A 24,965-nucleotide genomic window follows, 5' to 3' on the forward strand; every position below is an offset into this window, starting at 1 on the left:
GAAGATCCGGAAAACAGATGTACTGTTCATATTACCGGATGGGCCCAAGAAGGGGCAGGCAGCTGCAAAGTCCACCATTTCTAGGTGGATTAAGCAATTAATCACTCAGGCCTACGGCTTGAAAGGGTTGCCTCCTCCAGTATCATTAAAGGCTCATTCTACTAGGGCCATGGGCGCCTCCTGGGCAGCACACCACCAGATCTCTATGGCTCAAGTTTGCAAGGCGGCAACCTGGTCTTCTGTCCACACGTTTACAAAATTCTACCAGTTGGACGTAAGAAGGAAGTCTGATACAGCCTTTGGGCAGGCAGTGCTGCAGGCTGCAGTTTGAGACCCTCGGATTCCGGGGGCTCCTCTTTTTTGAGTTAAATTTAAAATTTAAGATTATTTTTCTCAACTAAGTTGGATTTATTATGATTTGAGTATTTCTCTAAATTAAATCCTTTTGTCTTGGAGATGTTCTCCCTCCCCTCATTGTGAGCATTGCTTTGGGACATCCCATATAGTAATAAATATGCCGCTCTGTGTCCCGTGATGTACGATAAAGAAAAAGGGATTTTTAATACAGCTTACCTGTAAAATCCTTTTCTTGGAGTACATCACGGGACACAGAGCTCCCACCCCTCTTTTTGGGGACCATTTTGGGAGGCATACTGCTTGCTACAAAACTGAGGTACTCCTCCTATGGGAGGGGGTTATATAGGGAGGGGCATTTCCTGTTTGAGATTGCCAGTGTCAACACCTGAAGGTACTCCATATAACCCATATAGTAATGAATATGCCGCTCTGTGTCCCGTGATGTACTCCAAGAAAAGGATTTTACAGGTAAGCTGTATTAAAAATCCCTTTTTTTCACACACAGATTACAGAAAGGTACCGTTTTCATTGTGTGATACTGTAATACAGTGCAATCTGGAGTTTTGAAGCCACTTTTACATGGTTCCACTTGCCGCTGGGGATTCCTGACAGGCAGGGAAGGAGATGGGGAGAGAAGTCGGCACATGACAACCCCTACCCCAAAAATAAACACTACTGGGACTTTTGTTGCCAAAATTAATATAAGACCCAGGCTTATTTTCGGGGAAACATGGTATGCTTTTTCTAAGCAACTGTGGCTTAACCAAACTAGTGTTTATTTACTGATTCTGACATAGGCCCCATACTATGATGTATGTAGGCAGCGCAAGGAAATAAAGAACTAGGCATTAAAGTGGGCATACTGGGATTTCCAAATGCCATTTTTTGGAAATGTACCAGTGGAAAAAACAAATTGTGCCTGGGATCAAACAGATACCTGACTTGGCAAACATTTAAGGCTTGACCCTATGTAAACCTCTTTTTTAACAGAATACTGTGATTTGTTAATTCCCATAAAGGTGTGTGTGTGTGTGTGTGTGTGTGTGTGTGTGTGTGTGTGTGTGTGTATACAGTATCTCACAAAATGAGTACACCCCCTCATATTTTAGTATATATGACAACACTGAAGAAATTACACTTTGCTACAATGTAAATTAGTGAGTGTACAGCTTGTATAACAGTGTAAATTTGCTGTCCCCTCAAAATAACTCAACACACAGCCATTAATGTCTAAACCGCTGGCAACAAAAGTGAGTACACAAAAGTGAAAATCTCCAAATTGGGCCCAAATTGTCCATTTTGTGTGGCCACCATTATTTTCCAGCACTACCTTAACCCTCTTGGGCATTGAGTTCACCAGAGCTTCACAGGTTGCCACTGGAGTCCATCACCTTTACCTTCAGCTTCTTTAGCAAGGCCGTTATGTTGGAATGCTGCCCTGCGGCCCAGTCTCCGAAGGGATGGGATCATGCTCTGCTTCGGTATGTGTCAGTACATATTGGCATTCATGGTTCCCTCAATGAACTGTAGTTTCCCAGTGCTGGCAGCACTCATGCAGCACCAGATCACCATGCTTGACTGTAGACAAGACACACATGTTTTTGTACTCCTCACCTGGTTGCCACTACACATGCTTGACACCATCTGAACCAAATAAGTTGATCTTGGTCTCCTCAAACCACAGGACATGGGTCCAGTAATCCATCTCCTTAGTCTGCTTGTCTTCAGCAACATTTTTACTGGATTTCTTGTGCATCATCTTTAGAAGAGGCTTCCTTCTGGGGTGACAGTCATGCAGACTAATTTAATGCAGTGTGCAGCGTATGGTCTAAGCACTGACAGGCTGACCTTCAACCTCTGCAGCAATGCTGGCAGCACTCACACGTCTATTTCCCAAAGGCAACCTCACTGCTTCCATATACAAGCATGTAGGTCTCGGATATGAACAGGGTACACGTGGGAGCAAAAAGAGCACACAGGAACTAGTGTTCTCCATTTTAAACGTGTTTGATATAACAGAAAAGGTATTGCACTTACAAATTAGGCACTCAATCTAGTGCTATCTGTATATGTAGTTTGAAGGTGTGCCTCAATTGAGGTAATCTTTAAGTAGGGGCAGGTACCATCATCCACAATGGTTAGTATTGGAAAGGAGGGGATGCCCCTGGCCAAAATAGAGAAGATTGGACTATCTCGGTACCCAAGGATTGAGCAGAGATATAATAAAAATATAACAATTTATTGATTAAAACAGAGGAGGGGAAGGGACAATTTTACAAAAATACTATATCAGTAGTTGCAGCCATGCATGATTCTTAAAGAGATTCAAAAGGTCGATAAATCCCAATGGTTACAAGGAAATATCAGAATTGGTATATCTTGACATAATAATTTTGATTTACACTTTTCCAGAGGTCGTGAAGCTTTAAATCTGGCATTTGTGTCAAGTTTTGTAAACATTTTAAGAAAACGTGTAAATTGTCATTGTTTAGCAAAGATAATGTGTTTTGTTTTTTGTGATTTATGGGGTTTTTTGTTGTGTTTTTCTTTAAGAAACTAGTGACTCTGACAGTATTGGGACTTTTGGCCACCAACATAATACGCTGTGTACAGAGAAGTAACCAGTGGAAATCTGAAGAACTTCTCTTTCAAAGTGCCCTTTTTGTTTGTCCACTGAATGCTAAAGTAAGTTTACTGATTTGTTTAATTCACAGTATTTTACCCCTCTGATTATGACCCAGGTATCTTAGAGTAGAAAGGGGAATAGCCGCTCCAGGTGGGAACCCAAAAGAACATCCACCGTTGCAGACACTGCACTGAGCAAAGCAGGAACAAAGATTGTCTCTGGACAGCCGCACTCTGAACAAATTGTAGCCTTTATTGAAAAAAGGACAGCACTACAAGTCACAGCAAAGTGAAATAAAATAAAACCCAACTACTGACACGTTTCACACTAACACTAGTGCTTAGTCATAGCTAAAAAAAATACAACAAATGATAACAAATATATATACAACCTTAATGAGACCATATGACTGAAGACCTGAGAAAACAGATGGTGTCTAATTAGTTGACAAACCAATCGGTGAATGGGAGTGTCATGTGAAAAAAAAAACTCTAATGAAGGAGAAAATGTGTGTCTGGTGATCTACACGTGTATACCTTTATGTACATACTAGGATTTATATAGAAAATATCTCTACAAAAAAACTCATAGATGGTAAATGTTACACAGATGTAAAAAAAAGACAAAAGCGCCTATTGTTACATGAGTGTGAATGTGCATGGGCCCCATGTGCCAGTGAATAAATGTGTGATGTGTGTTGCAGCACGAGGACATGAAGTTAATAAAGAGAAAATGATGAAATCTCTCGTACATGTGCAAGGCTGTACAGTGAAATAAGGAAAAGTTAATTGTACAGCTGGAAATGGACAATGATCCACATACACAACCTTTGTCCTTGTGCTGCAACACACATCACACATTTTTTCACTGGCACATGGGGCCTATACACATTCACACTCATGTAACAATAGGTGCTTTTGTCTTTTTTGTTTTTTTTTACATCTGTGTAACATTTACCATCTATAAGTTTTTTTGTAGAGATATTTTCTATATAAATCCTTGTATGTAGGCAGAAAAATGTGTATATCCAGGGCGCTCCAAGAATTTGAATCCTGACAGATAAAGTCTGTGTTGGAGAGGGTAGCAGATCTTCACACACTTTAGGCAGCACTCAGGGAGACCAGCAATCTCTAATGGGAACAGAAAAACAAACAAGGCGCCTCTAAGTGCAGAAATATAAAACAGGGCAGTCCCAGTCTGATGATAAAGCTTCCAGGGAAGTCCACAGAATAACAGCCAATTTGTGCTGTGAGTGTTTAGAAAACACAATGGTGATGGAGCCTGGGGATGATGTCAGAGGAAGCGAGACAAAAACCAGCATGGGACACAACCAGGAAGAGGGCAGGAAGTGTGTCATAGAGGCGGGATGCGTTTCGGAACAACTCATTGGTTCCTTCTTCCTGGTCACTGGCTGAAGAAGGAACCAATGAGTTGTTCCGAAACGTGCCCCGCCTCTATGACACACTTCCTGCCCTCTTCCTGGTTGTGTTCCATGCTGGTTTTTGTCTCGCTTCCTCTGACATCATCCCCAGGCTCCATCACCATTGTGTTTTCTAAACACTCACAGCACAAATTGGCTGTTATTCTATGGACTTCCCTGGAAGCTTTATCATCAGACTGGGACTGCCCTGCCACTGGAACATCTTCTGGACACACTTACCTGCTACATGTGTTTTTAACCCCTTTAGGGGATATTAAAAGTTTTATATTTCTGCACTTAGAGGCGCCTTGTTTGTTTTTCTTGTATGTAGGCACACTTCTGAAGCCCCCACTCCCCCCCCCCAAAAAAAAATTACATGGATTAAGCGGAAGTTCCACTTTTGGGTGGAACTCCACTTTAAGGTAAGTGTATGTACATCTTGTAAGCCTGTTCAAAGAGTTACAATTTAAATCTTTATCATTTAATCCTTTCATTTTATGTGACAGCCTGATCTGTGGTTACATGTGAACAGCAGTGGGGTCTGTAGGCCTGCCATTGATTTTGTACAGGCTGCAGGCCACAGCAAATCATGAACACCTGTGCTATCCACTGCATAAATACATTGATTTTTGGAGGTGGATGGCCCTTATCAGTTGGGGGGTCTATCTCGGAGTGTTTACAATGTTACAGTTAAAGAACAGGCTGTAGTAAATATTGTGAAGGGCCATTTTTGAAATGTGTTTGTGAATAGTGGTAGAATAATGAATAGCATTCAGTTAAGGGACATAAAACACATTTATTTAGCTGGTGAAGGACATGACAGCTACAGTGTCATAAACAAAACCATGGCACAAAGAAAGGGCTTTTTATTTTTTTTTATTTAATTTGTTTCCAGAACAAAAGTGTTTCCTGCCCGCCTGTAACGATTCGGTACGATCATTTATATCTTACATGCTCATTGCAATATATCGATACTGTGAAGTTGCTTTTTCTGCTTGTATCTGTGTCTTATCCTTAAATAAAGAATTAAAAAAAAAAAAAAAGGTATGCAAACATTTGGAACGCAATATTGCTTACTTCATGTCATAATTTTGCGAAACACAATTTTATTAAAAAAAAAAAATGCAGTCAGGTTGTGGCTTTTTTTTTGGTTTACCTAACCTAGCTGTGGGAGCAAAAGATAAAGACTCTCCAACAGAATAGCCTATATCTTTATAGTTCTGCAACAGTGTTTTTTAAATTTTTTTTTTCTTCTTCTGACGATAGTAGCAGCAGCCAATGTTCCTGGTCACCAAACCACATCTCAAATTAAGCCGTTAAATAATCAAACAAGTGTGCCAAATAAACAGGCTTTTTTTTTACTTCTAATCCTGTCTAGTGGTGCTAAGAGTGCTTCATAGGAGCTCTCTCAAGTGAGTGAGTGTCAGTTTAGACAATTTTTATGCATTAACCATGGACTATTTGCTACTTTGTGCGCTTGCTGCAGTGTATGTTTCTAAGAAAGCAGACAATGAAAATGTGTATAAATATATGCATCACAAGTCTGATCATTTATGGTGCTTTTTTTATACAAATATTAACCTTTTTAAAGTGTATGAATTGTCAAATTGAAATATGTTTTAAAATTTGCAGGTGCACTACAATGTAGGTAAAAATTTAGCAGATCGCGGCCAACAAACAGAAGCCATTAAATTCTACAGAGAGGCTGTAAGGTAACATTATGGGTTTTAATTTCTAACAGTAGTAATCGATGATATGGAAGACAGACTTTTTTTTGCATACTTTTAGCATATGAATCGCAACGCTCTTTGCTGCCAAATATCACTTTTTTTGTGACCTTGAATGGCCCTATAAAATAGAAGAAATACAATCAAAATGAAATTAACAGTCACAATACCTTAAAGTGGATATAAAAACCCGGAAAGGAAAAATAAATTTGCGCATCCTCATAAGAAGTGAACTTGCCTCAATCCATAGAACCTAGTGTATAGATCCTGGCTGCTCTCCTTCTGTATGCTGCATCTGTCACATCTGACAGTTTTCTCAGACACCAGGCAATCAATAGTGACCCCCCTGTGTGAGGTGCAGTGTGTGATGTCATATCCCCACCTCCTGGAAGTCAGAGGTCAGCAGATCTGTGCACTTTGGAAGGCTCTGGAGGAGAGAAGACTGCAGATGAACAGGTACAGATTATCCACTGCACCTCGGCAAGGTTTACCCCCCCTTCATGACCAGGCAATTTTTTGCAATACAGCACTGCGTTTAAGTGACAATTGAGTGGTTGTGCGACACTGTACCCAAATAAAATGTGTTCTTTTTTTTCACCACAAAAATAGAATTTTATTTTGGTGGCATTTGATAACCTCCTGTTTTTTTGTTTTTTGCGCTAGAAACAAAGAATGACCGACAATTTTGAAAATTTTCTGCTCTATAACACATCCAATAAAAAAAAGAGTAAAAAATAGAATTTCTTCTTTAACCACTTGACAACTGGGCACTTAAACACCCTTAATAACCAGACCAATTTTCAGCTTTTGGTGCTCTCACGTTTTGAATGACAATAACTCAGTCATACAACACTGTAACCAAATGAAATTTTTGTCCTTTTTTTCCCACAAATAGAGCTTTCTTTTGGTGGTATTTGATCACCTCTGCGTTTTTTTTTTTTCCCGCTATTAATGAAAAAAGAACGAAAATTTTGTAAAAAAATGAATTTTTCTTCATTTCTATCATATCATTTTGTAAAAAAGTAATTTTCCTCATACATTTGGCCTAAAATGCATACTGCTACATATTTTTGGTAAAAAAAAAAAAAAAAATTGGATATTATTTAGTCTGGGTGAAAGTTATAGGGTCTACAAGCTTTGGTACCAATTTCTGAAAATTGAACAATTTGATCACACCTGAAGTACTGACAGCTTCTCTCATTTCTTGAGACCCTAACAAGCCAATAAAGTACAAATACCCCCCAAATGACCCCTTTTTGGAAAGTAGACATTCCAAGGTAGTTAGTAAGAGTCATAGTTAGTTTTTTGAAGTTGCCATTTTTTCCCACAATTCTTTGCAAAATTAAGATTTTTTTTTTTTTTTTTTTTTTCATACCAATATTGTCATTATAACAGGTTATTTCTCTCACATGGCATGTATATTCCACAAATGACACCCCAAAATATATTCTGCTGCTCCTCCTGAGTATGGCGATACCACATGTGTGAGACTTTTACACAGCGTGGCCACATACAGAGGCCCAACACCGAAGTAGCAACTTCAAGCATTCTAGGAGCATAAATTACACATCTAATCTCTCAACCACCTATTACACTTTTGAAGGCCCTGGAGCACCAGGACAATGGAAACGCCCACAAAGTGACCCCATTTTGGAAAGCTAACACCCCAACGTATAATCTATGAGGCATAATGAGTCTTTTGAACAGTTCATTTTTTTGCAGATGTTTTTGGAAAATGTGGAAAAAAAATGAAAACGCATTTTTTTTACACAAAGTTGTCCATTTATAGGATATTTCCAACACATAGCATGTACATAGCAAAAATTACACCCCAAAATATATTCTGCTGCTCCTCCTGAGTATGGCGATACCACATGTGTGAGACTTTTACACAGCGTGGCCACATACAGAGGCCCAACACCGAAGTAGCAACTTCAAGCATTCTAGGAGCATAAATTACACATCTAATCTCTCAACCACCTATTACACTTTTGAAGGCCCTGGAGCACCAGGACAATGGAAACGCCCACAAAGTGACCCCATTTTGGAAAGCTAACACCCCAACGTATAATCTATGAGGCATAATGAGTCTTTTGAACAGTTCATTTTTTTGCAGATGTTTTTGGAAAATGTGGAAAAAAAATGAAAACGCATTTTTTTTTACACAAAGTTGTCCATTTATAGGATATTTCCAACACATAGCATGTACATAGCAAAAATTACACCCCAAAATATATTCTGCTGCTCCTCCTGAGTATGGCGATACCACATGTGTGAGACTTTTACACAGCCTGGCCACATAGAGACCCAACATCCAAGAAGCACCATCAGGTGTTGTAGGGACACAAATTACACATCCAATTTCCTTACAATCTATCACATTTTTGAAGGCCCTTCATATTTCTAACACAGCATGTACATACCAAGAATTACACCCTAAAATACATTCTGCTGAGTAATGGGTACAAAAAAAAAGGATTACCTGTGTTTTTAGTAGTGCAATTGTCCACAGGAGGAGAGCCCTGATCCAGGCAGCAGGCAGGAACGTGGTCAGCGACAATGAATGGAATTGTCCAGGCAGCAATATTGTTCATAGTCGGTACATAGCCAGCAGTGCCAAAATATTGGTCCTGGTAGTAAGGCCAGGAAAGAATGGGGACAGGGGTAGAGGCTTCTCCCACCCAAATCTCTTTGAAGCCTCCGGGCAACCAGACCCTAATCTGGGAATGAGAAAACTAAAAAATTAGTTTTTTCATCCAGAAAAACAATTCTGGAGCCCCTCACATGTGTGAGACTCCTGTGTTCCCACTAGCATAGCAGGGTAAAAGATCAATCCAAGGGGCAGGCAAAAAACGTGGTCAAACAGTCCAGGGTCAATTCCAGAGCAGGCAGATGTAGGTACAGTTTAGGGTTAGGCAAAAGAGTGGTCGTATAACAAGCCAGGGTCAGTTCCAGAGAAAGCAGAGGTATTTTTAGCATTAGGCAAAATCGTGGTCGTATAAAACAGTCCAGGGTCGGTAACGGAGAAGGCAGAGGTAGGTACAGTGCAGTGGCATAAGGGGTGTGGAGGAAAATGACAGGGAATTTGAATTTTGTTTATCTAATAATTTTCAATAGTGTGGTAACGGCGGAAACATGCACCTAAACAGAGGCCTGGTTGGGAGGGACAATCGGGACAATAAACTGTTGTGTCTCTTCTGACTCCTCCTCTGGCGCACACCCGACATTTCTTCTGACGGGCTGCACCTGTTCGACGGGGGGGGATTTTGTCAGGAAAGTGCCGTTCGTGAAGTCTGCTCACGCAATCAGTGCGAAGAATGTCTGGTGGCATTTCAGGGAACAAAAGGGCGGTGATAACGTCTTCTTGGTAGAGTAGATATGGAACGGGATTCTGTGTTGCTTTTTTGTAGATAACATAAGAGTTATAGAAGGCCAAACTGAAAAAGTAAATGGACACTTTTTTATACCAGTGACGGGATTTTCGGGAGGGAAGATAGGGTTCAATCATCTGGTCATTGAAGTCTACGCCACCCATAAATAAATTGTAGTCGTAGACACAAGATGGTTTCTGCACTGGGCCGCTTCTTTTGGGGACTTCCACGTAGGTGTCATTGTGGATGGTGGTGAGCATGTGGACATCTCGTCTGTCCCTCCACTTGACAGCCAATAGCTCCTGGTTCCGTAAAGACGTCGTCTCTCCTCGTCTCAGCTTCTGATTCACCAATTTTTGGGGGAAGCCCTTTCTGTTTATTCTCACTGTGCCACATGCTGGGGTGTCTCTCCGGTAAAGATTTCTAAACAGGGGCAAGCTAGTATAAAAATTGTCCACGTAAAGGTGGTATCCTTTTCCAAGTAGTGGATAGATGAGCTCCCAGACGACTTTTCCACTTGTTCCGATGTATTCGGGGCATTCGGGGGGATGTAGTTGGGAGTCCTTCCCTTCGTAAACAATGAAGGAGTAGATGTACCCCGTGTCTCGGTCACACAGTTTGTACATCTTCACCCCATATCGGGCCCTTTTGCTTGGGATGAATTGTTTAAAGCCCAGCCTGCCGTGGAATTTTACAAGGGACTCATCTATTGAAATATTTTGTTGAGGGGTATATAACTGGGGGAATTTTTCAGAAAAAAAATTTAGAAGTGGCCGAATTTTAAATAATTTGTCAAAAGCAGGGTCATTTCGGGGAGGGCACTGGGTGTTGTCATTATAGTGGAGGAACCGTAGAATCATGAAGTATCGGGATCTGGGCATACGGGATGAGAAGACGGGCATGTGGTGGATGGCTTTGGTAGACCAATAGGCGTACCCTTTGTTTTTTTTTGAGAGACCCATATTGAAGGTCAGGCCTAAGAATATTTTAAACTCCTCTACGGTCAGGTCTCTCCAATGAAAGGGGCGGGCATAGCTGGAATCGGGGTTGCTTAGAATAAATTGCTGAGCGTAGAGATTGCACTGGGCCACAATAGATGACAATAATTCGTCTGTAAAAACTAAATGAAAAAAATCAATCGTGTCAAAATTATCGGTGTTCACCTGTACACCTGGTTGGGCGGTGAAAGGGGGGATACTTGATGCTCCAGAATTCGAAGGCAGCCACAGGGGGTTTTGAAGGCCATAGGGAAGGCTGGCATGGCCCCTATCCCTTTGGGGCAGAGAGGACACCCTACTGGTGCCTGACCTTTGTTGCACTGCTTGCGGGGTGGACGGCACTGCTTGCGGGGTGGACGGCACTGCTTGCGGGGTGGACGGCACTGCTTGCGGGGTGGACGGCACTGCTTGCGGGGTGGACGGCACTGCTTGCGAGGTGGACGGCACTGCTCGCGAGGTGGACGGCACTGCTTGCGAGGTGGACGGCACTGCACTAGTAGTAGGCTGCTCCACGCCAGAACGCCTTCTTTTAACGGGCACAGGTTCCTCCTCTGAATCAGTATCAGACCCGCTTCCTGTTACGGGCTCATAGGCCGAATCGGAATCGGACAGAGACTCCTCACAGCTGTCATCAGACGCCCATAGTTTCTGGAAGGCCTGCTCGGTTGTAAAAAATTTTTTTGCCATACTGGTGGCTAGTGAGGCTGGACTGCAGAACACTGGTGGGCACTAGTGGCACTGCAGTGGCGCAGGTGTAACTGATGGGCAAATGTGGCACTGGTGTGGCTCTGGTTGCACTGCTGTGGCTCTGGGGTCACTGATTAGCAGGCGGCACTGGTGGGCACAGGCGTCACTGCAGCGGTGCAGGTGGAACTGGTGTGGCACTGGTGGGGCACAGATGGCACTGGTGGGGCACAGATGGCACTGGTGGGGCGCAGATGGCACTGGTGGGGCGCAGATGAGCACTGGTGGGGTGCAGATGAGCACTGGTGGGGTGCAGATGAGCACTGGTGGGGCGCAGATGAGCACTGGTGGGGTGCAGATGAGCACTGGTGGGGTGCAGATGAGCACTGGTGGGGTGCAGATGAGCACTGATGGGCACAGGTGGCACTGATGGGCACAGGTGGCACTGATGGGCACAGGCGGCACTGATGTGGCTCAGATGACACTGGTGTGGCACTGGTGTGGCTCAGATGACACTGGTGCGGCACTGGTTTGGTACAGGCGGCACTGGTTTGGTACAGGCGGCACTGGTGTGGCACAGGTGGCACTGATGGGCACAGGCGGCACTGATGGGCACAGGTGGCACTGATGGGAACAGGCGGCACTGATGTGGCAAAGATGACACTGGTGTGGCACTGGTGTGGCTCAGATGACACTGGTGCGGCACTGGTTTGGTACAGGCGGCACTGGTTTGGTACAGGCGGCACTGGTGTGGCACAGGTGGCACTGATGGGCACAGGCGGCACTGATGGGCACAGGTGGCACTGATGGGCACAGGCGGCACTGATGTGGTTCAGATGACACTGGTGTGGCTCAGATGACACTGGTGCGGCACTGGTTTGGTACAGGCGGCACTGGTGTGGCACAGGCGGCACTGGTGTGGCACAGGCAGCACTGGTGTGGCACAGGCGGCACTGGTGTGGCACAGGCGGCACTCGTGGGCACAGGCGGCACTCGTGGGCACAGGCGGCACTCGTGGGCACAGGCGGCACTTGTGGGCACAGGCGGCACTTGTGGGCACAGGCGGCACTTGTGGGCACTTATGGGCACAGGTGGCACTTATGGGCACAGGTGGCACTTATGGGCACAGGTGGCAGTGTTGTGGCACTGATGTGGCAGTGTTGTTTTACTTTTGTGGCACTGGTGTTCACTGGTGTAGGACAGGTGGCACTGTTGGGGCACTTGTGGGGCACAGGTGGCACAGATGGCACAGATGGCACTAGTGGGGCACAGATGGCACTAGTGGGGCACAGATGGCACTGCCTGGGGCACAGATGGCACTTCCTGGGGGACAGATGGCACTTCCTAGGGGACAGATGGCACTGCTGGGGTAAAGATGGGGCACTGCTGGGCACTGCTGGGCACTGCTGGGGACTGCTGGGGATTGCTGCACTTACTATCGATTTGAAAAAATCTCTCTCCTCTCCTCTCACGCTGCAACGGTGTGAGGAGAGGAGAGAGATGACCTGCATGTGACCCAGCTTGCAGGGTTTGTTTACAAATGTGATCGCGCCGTCATTGGACGGCGCGATCACGTGGTAAGGAGCCGCGTCCATTGGCTCCTTACCGCGAGTGCTGTTGCTGCGGGTCCCGTAGACCCGGCGAGCACCGGCGATCGCGTGTGCGCGCCCGCTCGGGCGCGCACAACGCAGTCTCTGGGAGGACGTACATTGACGCCCTCCTAGAGTACAGTAACCGCTCTGTAGCCGTATTTTGGCTATAGGGCGGTTACCAACTGGTTAATTTAGGCCAATATGTATTCTGCTACCAATTTTTTGTTTAAAAAAAAAAAAAAAAAAACCACAATACTTTGGGATGGGGTTTTTTTTTTTTACTAGTATCGACAGCGATCAGCCACTTATAGCAAGACTGCCAAATTGTGGCAGACAAATCTGATACCTAACTGAATCTTTTGACGCTTTTTGTGGACCAGTGACATGAGTGATCATTGCTAAAAAAATATGCACTGACACTGTACTAATGACACTGGCAGGGAAGGGGTTAACATCAGGGGCGATCAAAGGGTTAAGCTAATGTTTCCGTGTAGTGTGGGAGGTGCTTTTACTAGTGGAAGGCATGTATCAAAGTTTCTGCTTTACAGAAACACAGGATCCAGGTCTTCTGCACTGACAGAATATCAATCTGCCTTGATTATATAGGCAGACTGGCATTCTGTCGGTGTACTGAACAATCAGCCAGCGGAAATCGGGTTCGTGGGACTTTTTGTTCCGCTCCCGCTGTGTAAAATCACAGCATGAGCGAGCTGCCGGCGGCACGCCCTGTCGCCCAAAACCTAGAAGTGTAGCATCCCGTATCTATACTTGATTCTGCACAGAGCAGCTACCCTGTAGCAGAAAATCTACTATGGGGCAGTGGGCAAGTGGTTATGTACCGCTGATGTGGGAGGATTTGCTTCTTCATAGTGTATCACCTGAGCTAGTCACTTCAGGGGGCTTATGTATGGTTTATTTTCACTTTAAGTGCCTTGACAGAAATGGGAATATTGTAAATATTTTCAGTTATGTGAATTCACTCGAGGGGGTGTAACTATTTATTTTTAGTTTTGTGTTTGACAGTTTTTAAGGTACATTGAATAAATGCTGACAATTATTAATAGTCACCTGCCCAACAGTCCTAAGACAGCACCAGCATCTTCTTCTGAGTGCTTTTTTTTGGGCTGCCTCATTGGCCAGCGTAGGATGACGTAACTCGTAACAGGAGCCAGTCATGCAGGCAGTTCAGATTACAGTGCTGGAGAAGATCGTGAGCAGGCAGGTAGGGTCAAAAGCCTGCCTGCTCCCAGTTGTTGTGTTTTTTTTTTTACATTGGAAGTTCTGCTTTAATAAGTATTTGAAACCTCCAGAAAATATTTACCAACAAAAATGCTGACATTGATTTTTAACCCTAAAGAGATGCCGTCATAAAATATTTTAGCTGCTTAAAGGTATAAAGCACAGGCACTTAAAAGTGCCTGAACATGGTTGCAGCATCTTTATATTGTCCCCTCTATATCTGAATGGCAGACCAGTATTAACAGGGAAAGCTCTGGCACTTCTGGGTGAAAACTTGGATTGCTTTGCTACCTACTGTACTGTACCTACTGTGCTTATATGTTCTTATTGGCCTATCCCTGTAATTGGCTGGCTGACAGGCAATAAGAAAGTGCAGATTCCTGATTGCCTCATATTGTGTCTATGCCAACTTTCTTTACTTAATTACTCCTATTGCAGCCAAGGTTACAAAGCATAGAACAGGAAAGCTTCCAAGGCATCATGGATATGAGCTTTTCTTTATCGTACATCACGGGACACAGAGCAGAATAGTAATCACCATGTGGGTTATAGAGCCTACCTTCAGGTGATGGACACTGGCACTCCCAAGACAGGAAGTCCCCTCCCTATATAACCCCTCCCATACAGGAGTACCTCAGTTTTTTCGCCAGTGTCTTAGGTGTTGGTCACCTTTAAAGAAAGCTTTGCTTATAGTTCCTTTGTGGCCTAAGCAAGCTAAAAACTGGATCTGCCCAAAGTGCTTCAGAGCCAAAGTGGACGGTACCCGGGCCTCGGTTATGAAGAACAAGGTTTTGCCTGTAATGCCTCTTCAGAGGGCTGGATTCTGGGTTCCAGTACTTTGGTCAGACCAAATACCAAATGTTTTTCTGACAGGATGCTATAGAGGTCCAGGGGAGTGGCGATCCTGCCCATGGACCCCGGTCCCTGAAGGTCATAAGGCAATGCCCGCGGTGATGGGTGAAGATTGGGTCTTATGTTCTTTAGCAGAACCCTGCGGCGTGGAAGGTAAGTGGAAGTCTCTGCGGGAACTTGGTTCAACAGGAAGTCTTTCCCGTGTGAGCTATTGCGTCTTGCCTGCTATATATTTTTTCCTGTGTGGAAACCACTATGCCTGTGTACAGATGGAGCACACAGCTGCCGGTGGGACACAGGAGCGCTGAGAAGCAGTTAAAGCCATACAAACCATGTTAGCTTGAAGCTATACAAAGCTGTGCTAATTTAAAGTGATAGGGTGGGTATATACAGGCGTTCCCAGGCACATTAGCTCAGCATCAGCCTGAGTTGGTTATAGCAGCATTTTGCTGGTCTATAAGCTCAGCAGTGGGTGCAACCTAGCTAGGAGTACCTTGGCTTTGTACTATGCCTTCCAAAGCGGCTGGATCTAAAAATCCTAAAAAGCCAAAGGGTTCCCTATCTGGCTCTGAGGATCTTGGCCATGCTTCTGCGGTCCTGTCCTCCCCTGATAAATCAGAAATTGTCGAAATTGAGCCATCGGGGTTGTTGGGTGCTGCTGTTGCCCCTAGCCCACCCGCTCCAGTCTATGTAACTGAGGAGGTATTTGCCTCAGCCCTAGGAGGGTTGGAACAGAGGTTGGCGGCATTGATCGCTTCTTCCCTACCAGAGAGAAAGCGTGCCAGGTCCCCCTCCCCTATGCTGGAGTCCCTAACAGCGGAACATTTTTCCCCAGAGGAAATTGAATTACCATTAGGAGACCAAGCAGAAGATCACTGATGTTTCGGATTCCGAGGAGTCTACTCTGGAGGAGCCTTTTTCAGCCTCCCAGACTAAAAATGATCAATTCAGTCCCTAGCAGATATGGTCCGTTCGGCATTTAAGTTGCCCCTGGGAGAGCCAGCAGCTAGCACAGTATCTTCTTTGGGTTCTCTGAAGGCCCCGCCAACTAGCAACTCCTTTCCAGTCCATCCTCTATTAGAGGGGCTTATTTATCAGGATTGGGAGCATCCAGATAAGCTCTTTGTACCTCCAAAAGGTGGACTATTTCCGCGGTAGATGCTGCCATCTCCTGTGTGAACAAAACTCTGACTTGTCCGGTAGACGATGTACAGATGTTTAAGGATCCTACGGATAAGAGATTGGAAACGTTTGTAAAGACTTCCTTTGCTACGGCTGGGGAGGTGGTTCAGCCTGCAGTAGCAGCTATTGGTATCTGCCAAGCTTTAAAGGACCAAACGAAACAGGTTCTGAAGGAAATCCCTGCTCAACAGGTCTGGGATTTAGCCGATTTGCCTAGAGCATTATGCTTCGCGGTGGATGCCATCAAGGATTCAATGCATCAGGCTTCCCGACTCTCGCTCCTTCTGGTGCATATGCGGAGACTCTTATCGTTAAACTGGTCAGCCAAGACGCCTTGTAAAAAGTTCCTGGCTGGTTTTCCATTTTCATGGGGAAAGACTGGAGAGGATCTAGATAAATATATCCAAAAAATCTCTAGCGGGAAAAGTACTCTTTTACCCGTTAAACAGATTTAGAGGTCCCTCTTTTTTAAGCGGCCAACCTCCCTGGTCCCGGGAACCTCTGCCTCTAGACAGTTTTGACGGCCTCCCGGACAGTCTGGTACGGGGGGAAAGGCACAAGGTCAGGCCCAGGGTCACAAAAAACCCTGGAACCGTAAGCCTGTCAAGCCAACCCCTGAGTTAGCTTTATGAAGGGACGCCCCCACTCACTCGGGTGGGGGGAAGACTTCAGTTTTTCTCAGATTTGGGAGGAGAGGATCCTGGACAGGTGGCTCCTCTCCACGGTCTTTCTGGGTTACAGAAAGTTCCCTCCCCCTCGTTTTTTAACATCAAGTGTGCCAAAGGATCCGGCAAAAAGAAAATCTCTCCCTCTGGCCTTGGATTGCCTCTTGTCTCGGGGAGTAATTGTGGAGGTACCAGTACAGGAGCAAGGTCTGGGGTTCTATTCAAACCTCTTCATAGTCCCAAAGCCGAACGGAGACGTCAGGCCGATATTGGATCTAAAAGGTCAAAATCAGTATCTAAATATCCGATCCTTTCGGATGTAGTCAATTTGTTCAGTAGCCGCCACCTTGCAAGGGGAGGAATGTTTGGCGTCTATCTACATCAGACGCGTATCTACACATTCCTATTTTTCACCGGCCATCTAGAGACTCCTGCGCTTCGTAGTGGGTCAGCGCCATTACCAGTTCGTGGCCTTACCCTTCGGGTTGGCCACTGTGCCTCGAGTTTTCCCAAAGGTCTTGGCTCCTCTGTTGGCCAATTTAAGATCTCAAGGAATCTCGATAATGGCCTATTTGGACGATTTATTGATAATAGATTATTCAGCCACCAGCCTAAATCTGGCGGTACACAACACTGTAAAGTATCTGGAATCCCTGGGTTGGGTCCTAAACCTGGACAAGTCAGCTTTACAGCCAGTGAAAAGGCTAGAATATTTGGGGATGCTTTTTAGATACAGACCAAAGAGAGATATTTTTACCCCAGTCAAAGATCGCTTCCATAAGGGAATTGATACAGTTGGTTCGGACAAAAAGAGAACCGTCAGGTCCAAGCGTTAGACTTCCTCATGGCTCTGTCTCCGGCAGTTCGTCAGAGTCTCTGTTTGTGGTTAATACCCCAAAATTTGCAAAGAGTGAAGTCTTTCAGTCCAATCTCTTGGAGAGTAGTAACATATGCCAGCCTTGTGGGCTGGGGGGCAGTCCTGGGGAAATTGTCTCTCCAAGGAAGGTGGTCGCCTCCCGAGAAATCTCTGCCCATCAATCCACTGGAGATTCGAGTGGCACGATTAGCCCTGAGGGCATGGACAGCCGAATTACAGGGTTCCCCTGTCAGGATACTGTCTGGCAATGCCACGGCTGTGGCTTACATAAATCACCAGGGCGGCACCAGAAGCTGTGCAGCCCAAAAGGAGGTGGATCAGATCCTGACTTGGGCAGAAAGTCATGTCCCATGCATATCTGCAATATTTATCCCGGGGATAGAGAATTGGCAGGCAGACTTCCTCAGTTGTCAGCAGCTTTCTCCAGGGGAATGGTCTCTTCACCCCGACATCTTCCTGGCCATATGCCAGAAGTGGCATCTAGGTTTAACACAAAGGTGAACAATTTTGTGTCTCGAACAAGGGACGCGCTGGCTTGTGGAACGGATACGCTGGTGTTACCGTGGGATCAGTTCTCACTAATTTATGCATTTCGACCCAATGCAGCTGTTACCCCGGCTCCTTCGCAGGATCAAGGTAGAGGGAAAGCCAGTAATTCTAGTGACTCTGGCATGGCCCCGAAGATCCTGGTACACAGAGATTGTAAGGATGTCGGTAGGGGATTCATGGACCCTCCCGCTTCGTCCAGACTTTCTCTCACAAGGGCCGATTTTTCACCCTTCCTTACAAACGCTAAGTTTAACGGTCTGGCTATTGAATCCCACATCCTAAAGAAGAGAAGGCTTTCAAACTCTGTGGTGTCCACCCTGATTAATGCAAGAAAGCCAGTATCCAGGCTTATATATTACAGGGTGTGGAAAGCATACGTGGCCTGGTGTAAGGCCAAGGGATGGCATCCTCGTAAATATGTGATAGGAAGGGTTTATGATTTTCTACAGCTGGGTGTAGACATGAATTTAGCCTTGAGCACCATCAAGGGGCAGGTCTCTGCTTTATCGATCTTTTTCCAAAAGCCACTAGCTACTCATTCTCTGGTCAAATCTTTTTTTACAGGGAGTGATTCGTGTTAATCCACCTATAAGGGCTCCAGCTTTCCTTCCTAAGGTCGTGTCAAGTTTTCATTTGAACCAGGATCTGGTTCTCCCTTCTTTTTTTCCCAGAACCTAGCTCTGCGAAAGAAAAGTCATTACATTCCTTGGATGTAGTGAGGGCAGTTAGGGTCTATCTTAAGGCTACTGCCCAGATTCGGAAGACTGATGTTTTGTTTGTACTGCCGGATTAACCCGGGAAGGGTCAGGCAGCGTCAAAATCGACAATTTCTAGGTGGGTTCGGAAGGTCATCTCTCAAGCCTATGGCTTGAAAGGGAAGGTTCCTCCATTTACAGTTAAGGCGCACTCCACTAGAGCGGTTGGCGCTTCTTGGGCAGCGCATCAGGTCTCCATGGCTCAAGTCTGTAAGGCGGTGACTTGGTCATCTGTACACACGTTGACAAAATGTTATCAATTGGATGTTAATAGGCATGAGGATATTGCTTTTGGGCGCGGTGTGCTGCAGACCGGAGTATAGGTCCTCACGTCTGATGGCGCCCGGCTTTTTCCTTTTGTCTCCCTCCCCTCCATGGCATTGCTTTAGGACATCCCACATAGTGATTACTATACTGCTCTGTGTCCCGTGATGTACGATAAAGAAAATATGATTTTTATAACGGCTTACCTGTAAAATTATTTTCTTGGAGTACATCACGGGTCACAGAGCTCCCACCCCTCTTGTTTGGGGATATTGGGATTTGTATTGCTTGCTACAAAACTGAGGTACTCCCGATATATAGGAGGCGTTGTATAGGGAGGGGAGTGCCATTGTCCATCACCTGAAGGTAGGCTCTATAACCCACATAGTGATTTCTGTGCCCAGTGATGTACTCCAAGAAAAGGATTTTACAGGTAAGCTGTTATAAAAATCCTATTATGTTTCAAACCTGCCCAACTATGACATACAGAAGAGGAATAGTGAAATATATTTCACAATGTAGCTACACAGGTGCCTGCCTGACCTCCTATGAGCTTCAGTAAAAAAGGAAACTAGACATCTTCCTTCTCTTAAGTCATTGTAGAATTTTGTGCTATATTTGCCAAAGAGGTGATATGCGCATTTTATAACCTAAGCATGCAATTACCTTGTTGTGCGTTTTGTTTTTTTGTTTTTTCTTCTTGTTTTTAAGTGCTTTTGTTTCCCAAGTAGGGGAATAACTGTTTCTGTTGAGTCACCCATTAGTAACTATAGTTAATCAAATATCCTACATTTTTCAGATTAAATCCAAAGTATGTGCATGCAATGAACAATCTTGGAAACATTCTAAAAGAGAAAGAAGAACTCCATGAGGCAGAGCAGCTGTTGTCACGAGCTGTCTCAATCCAGTAAGTAAATAGGTTGAAATTGATGACAACTGTGCTTTTTTCTTCTTTATATTCATGTGGCTGGCCTTATTCAATGTATGTCCTTTATATTGTGATTATAGGCCTGATTTTTCAGCTGCATGGATGAATTTAGGCATTGTGCAGAACAGCCTTAAACGGTTTGAAGAAGCTGAAAAAAGCTACTTAACTGCTATCAAATACAGAAAAAAATATCCAGACTGTTACTACAACCTGGGGCGGCTGGTAAGTGTCCTGGTTTTCAGGAAAATTGCTTCTGTTATTTTTAGACATGTTTTCTGAAATCAAAAATGTGATTGTTCAGTTCTCTTTATGTATTTGCCATTTTGTGTGTATCTTTATTGGAAGTAACAAATGTCCATACTATGCTGGCTTGTGTATTTTATATTCAGGATTTTAAGAGGTTGTAGTTCTGACTGGTTTATTAAGCTGGTCAAATCCCAATAGAAAAAAGTGGCTAACTCATCTTCATAAAAATAATAAGAATTGTTTTCTCTATTTCAGAGCCACCATGGCATTCCATGGCTATGACTGTGCCGTAATAAATGGGGCTTTGCCCCTTAAATAGTATTCGTACTACTATTACTAAATTCGTACAAGAGCATGAGTTGAACAGTGTCATTTTTGTAATGCGGAATGTTTTTAAAAGAACACAAGTATTTGTTTTGCTTCTAAAAAAAGTCACTATTTCTAGAACATCATCACATGGCATATTAAACAGTGTGCTGCTCGCCTCTTGGCCCCCCCTAATACTTAAGCTGATCTTGATCCAGCAATGTGCATGAGACCCAAGGCTCTCCTGGATCACTCCTTCCTGATTGGCTGAGATGAAGCAGCAGGAGCCATTGGCTTCCACTGCTGTCAATCACAGCTAGTAAGGTGGGGCTGAGCCATGCTCTTTGTGTCTTATGGACAGAGAGTTGGCTTGGAAGGGAGCACGCACGAGTGCCCCCACAGCAAGCGGTTTGCTATGGGGGCACTCAGCAAGGGGGAGGGGCCCAGCGCGACAGCAGGGAACCCGAAAAGAGGAGGATCGGGGTTGCTTTGTGCAAAACCACTGCACAGAGCAGGTTAGTATGACGTGTTTATTTAAAAAAAAAAAAGTGTACGTTTAAGGGTACCGCAGGGAGTCAATAAACGCAGTTTACCAATCCTTCGATGTGGTGGCTGCGTTGGTATCTCTCCCCCCCCCCCCCCTCTTTGTTTTTGGGTTTAGTACCACTGTAATCATTGTGATTTTCTTTTTTTTCCTTTAGTGGTTGTAAAGGCAGAAGATTTTTTTTATCTTAATGCTTTCTCTGCATTAAGAAAAAAAAAGCCTCCTGTGTGCAACCCACAAACAGCGAAAGAAAACCATCGGGCCTTCAGGAAAAAACTTAAGACGCATCTCTTCTGAAGGATCAGGACGACACTGGATGGAAATAAGCGCCTTGAGGCGATTCAGTTCGCATTTGTAGCGCTATACAAGTTATTCACTTACTCAATAGTCTACATCGGCTCCCCTTACACTTACTTGAGGTCCCTCTCTGCAGCGAGTGTCTCAGCCATCTGAGATTCTCCCTCCTGATTGACAGCAGTGGCAGCCAAGGGCGCTGCTGCTGTGTCTCAGCCAAAGTCGGCTAGCCAATCAGGGGAGAGAGGGGACACAGGGCTGGGTTTGAACGCCGTGTCTGAATGGACACACGGAGCTGTGACTCGGTTCAGGTTCCCACATAGCAAGCTGCTTGCTGTGGGGGGGCACTGAACCTGAGGGCGGGGCCAGGATCACAGAAGAGGGAGTTGAGAAGAGGAGGATCCAGGTTGTTCTGTGCAAATCCTCTGCAACAGAGCAGGTAAGTATAACATGTTTGTTTTTTTAATATAGGAACATTAGGAATTTTAGAAATGTTGGATTTAAACTTGATTTTTTTTTAACAATTTACCATATCGATTTACCCGAATGTTAATTGCCAGAGGGACAATAAAAAATAAAAATTCTTGAAACCTTTATCTATGTAATCTGCACATGGTCTTTAAAGCGGGGGTTCACCCTATATAAAAAAAAAAAAAATTTTTTTTCCTCTAGCATTAAATTTGGCATAGTAGCGCGAGCTACAGTATGCCTATCTGTATTTTTTTTATCCCCGTACTCACTGTGCTATTGTACATTGAAGATTCCGGGGAATGGGCGTTCCTATGGAGAGAGAAGGTGATTGACGGCCGGCCCTGGCACGTCACGCTTCTCCGGAAATAGCCGAAAAAGGCTTGGCTCTTCACGGCGCCTGCGCATAGCCTGTGCGCAGGCGCCGTGAAGAGTCGAGACCTACTCCGGCTGTCTTCGGGGAGCGTGACGTGCCAGAGCCGGCCGTCAATCATCCTCCCTCTCCATAGGCACGCCCATTCCCCGCGGGAGTCGGAATCTTCAATGTGCAATAGCGCAGTGAGTACGGGGATAAAAAAATACAGATAGGCATACTGTAGCTCGCGCTACTATGCCGAATGTAATGCTAGACTGATGTTAAGGAGGGTGAACCACCGCTTTAATAGTTGGGATAAATTAAGTAATGAAATTCACAGCTTATTCTTATAACATTGAAAATGGTTAATGAAGAAAGGTGTTGCAGTCGGAAGAGGAAGTTTAGATTGAAAAGGATTAATTATTCCAATTAAGACATTCCAGTGGCGTGTTAGTTTTTACACAGAACAGCTGAACATTTTGATATTTTGACCATTTTAAATTCAGTGTTTAGACCCCCAAGATTACAATTTAATAATATTTAAAAATGTTGTCAAATTGTGCCAGCTCAGGATTTTAAATACAGACGATGAATGATTACTGAAGATCAAAGTTCTGTGTTCAAGTCTTTAACTACTTAATTTTTAAGTACAAAGTGACAGCTTTGTTTTATTTTTTACACATATGTGGTTAATAATTTTTCAACTGTCTACCGGTTGAAACCCAATACATAAGACACTGTCTATGAACTTTCTCAGCAAAAAGAGTATGAAAACAAGCTAAATAGAAAAAGTGTCTGAAAGCCACATTTACCACCCATTGATTGGGGTTAGGTTTAGTAAAAGAATAATAGACTGTTAACTTGGTAATGTGAATGATCACTCAGCTTGGTAAACGAGGTGCCTACACTTCAAACAACCAGTCCTTTCACTTGATTGAGTGATCGAAGTAAACACAGGATCACCTTATTTACTATAATTCATTTTACAAAGTGAACTGCCCTTCTTCTTTTAATAAAGGCTAATTTCACCTCCAGGTAAATAAATGCACATATTTTTGCAGGTAAAAAGTGAATTTTTTTTATTTATTTTTTGTATACAGGAGTCTGCAAAGTATTGCACCAGCGATCAGTGGATCGTGTGTACAGTGTTGGGCTTCTGCACATTTTTCCTCCCGTTTTCTGTCTACGCCTCCATATGAGCTTTCAGTTAAAAAGCTGGAGGAAAATTTAGTAGACTATGAGTGTGCAAATCGGTGTACTCATAGGGCTAGATTCAGGTAGGGCGACGTAAAATTGTGCGGGCGTAGCGTATGTTATTTACGCTACGCCGCCACAGTTTAGAGAGGCAAGTGCAGTATTCACAAAGCACTTGCTCCGTAAGTTGCGGCGGCGTAGCGTAAATCTGCCGGCGTAAGCGCGCTGAATTCAAATTGTCAAGAGGTGGGGGGTGTTTTATGTAAATAAAACCTGACCCCATGTAAATTACGTTTCTCAGGAACGGCGCATGCGCCGTCCATGAACGTATCCCAGTGTGCATGCTCCTAATCACGTCGCAAATAGTCAATGATTTCGACGTGAATGTAATTTACGCAAAGCCCTATTCGCGAACGACTTACGCAAACGACGCAAAATTTGACGCTGGCCCGACATCCATACTTAACATTGGCTATGCCTCATATAGCAGGAGTAACGCTACGCCGGAAAAAGCCTTACGCAAACGACGTAAAAAAATCCGCCGGGCGCACGTAGGTTTTTGAATCGGCGTATCCAGCTCATTTGCATATTCTACGCTGTAATCGACAGAAGCGCCACCTAGCGGCCAGCGTAAATATGCACCCTAAGATACGACGGCGTAGAAGACTTACGCCGCTTGTATCTTAGCCTAATTTAAGCGTATCTGGTTTCCAGAATACGCTTAAATTTACGACAACGTAGATTCAGAGTTACGACGGCGTATCTACTGATACGCCGGCGTAACTCTCTCTGAATCTAGCCCATAGTCTATGGAGAACGTTTAAAGTGTTACTAAACCCATGGCAGTTTTCATCAGTCTGTATATGCAGTAAAGCATACCTGTTGTTCTGCCTGGAGATTAGAGAGGAAGCGCTGTGCTGGAAGAGAGAGGATGAAAGATTAGAAAAGGCAGCAATGATGTGTAGGAGGAGACATGGAGTGTTTACAGTCATCCCAAGCAAGTTTTGTCAATTCTGTTGGGCATCCCATATGCCTCTTACCCCATCCAAGTTCAAGCCCTGCAATAAAACAAAAAAAAGTTCTCTAAAAAGTAACTTATTTCTCTGAGTATCTGAGAAGTGAATGTCTGGCTGGACAAGGTGATTGGTGAACCACAATATCCAGCAGCTCCTACAGGGGTTCTGCAACATTTGATTTACTAAAATTATTGCATTTCCATGTTTTGAGTACTGTGGGAGACCAGATATAGTGAATGTAGGGTTTGGCAACACTTTAAGCCGTTTGCTGCAGTGGCAGACAATAATTGTATTTTGCTCATTCACGGTGTGAATGATTGACATCTCTGAGCAGGTGGATTTTTAAATGTGATAGCGGCTGCTGGGTAGAGGAATTTCCACCTGCTGTCACAGGGTAGGGGCTCTGGGGGTGAGTTTTTTTTGGTTCTTGGCAACATGTTGCATCCTAAATACAAA

The 24,965-nt window shown here is 44.4% G+C and overlaps 1 protein-coding gene across 1 annotated transcript in view; it reads left to right on the forward strand.

Annotated features, from left to right (window-relative positions):
• TMTC4 (transmembrane O-mannosyltransferase targeting cadherins 4) overlaps positions 1-24,965 on the forward strand; it is a 132,736-nt gene that overhangs the window by 77,132 nt on the left and 30,639 nt on the right. Inside the window, 4 exon segments of the mRNA XM_040336162.1 lie at positions 2,911-3,042; positions 6,036-6,115; positions 19,958-20,065; positions 20,167-20,308. Of these exon segments, the coding sequence (XP_040192096.1) occupies positions 2,911-3,042; positions 6,036-6,115; positions 19,958-20,065; positions 20,167-20,308 (462 nt within the window).

Source organism: Rana temporaria, chromosome 2, assembly GCF_905171775.1.
Source record: "Rana temporaria chromosome 2, aRanTem1.1, whole genome shotgun sequence".
Classification (NCBI taxonomy): Eukaryota; Metazoa; Chordata; class Amphibia; order Anura; family Ranidae; genus Rana; species Rana temporaria.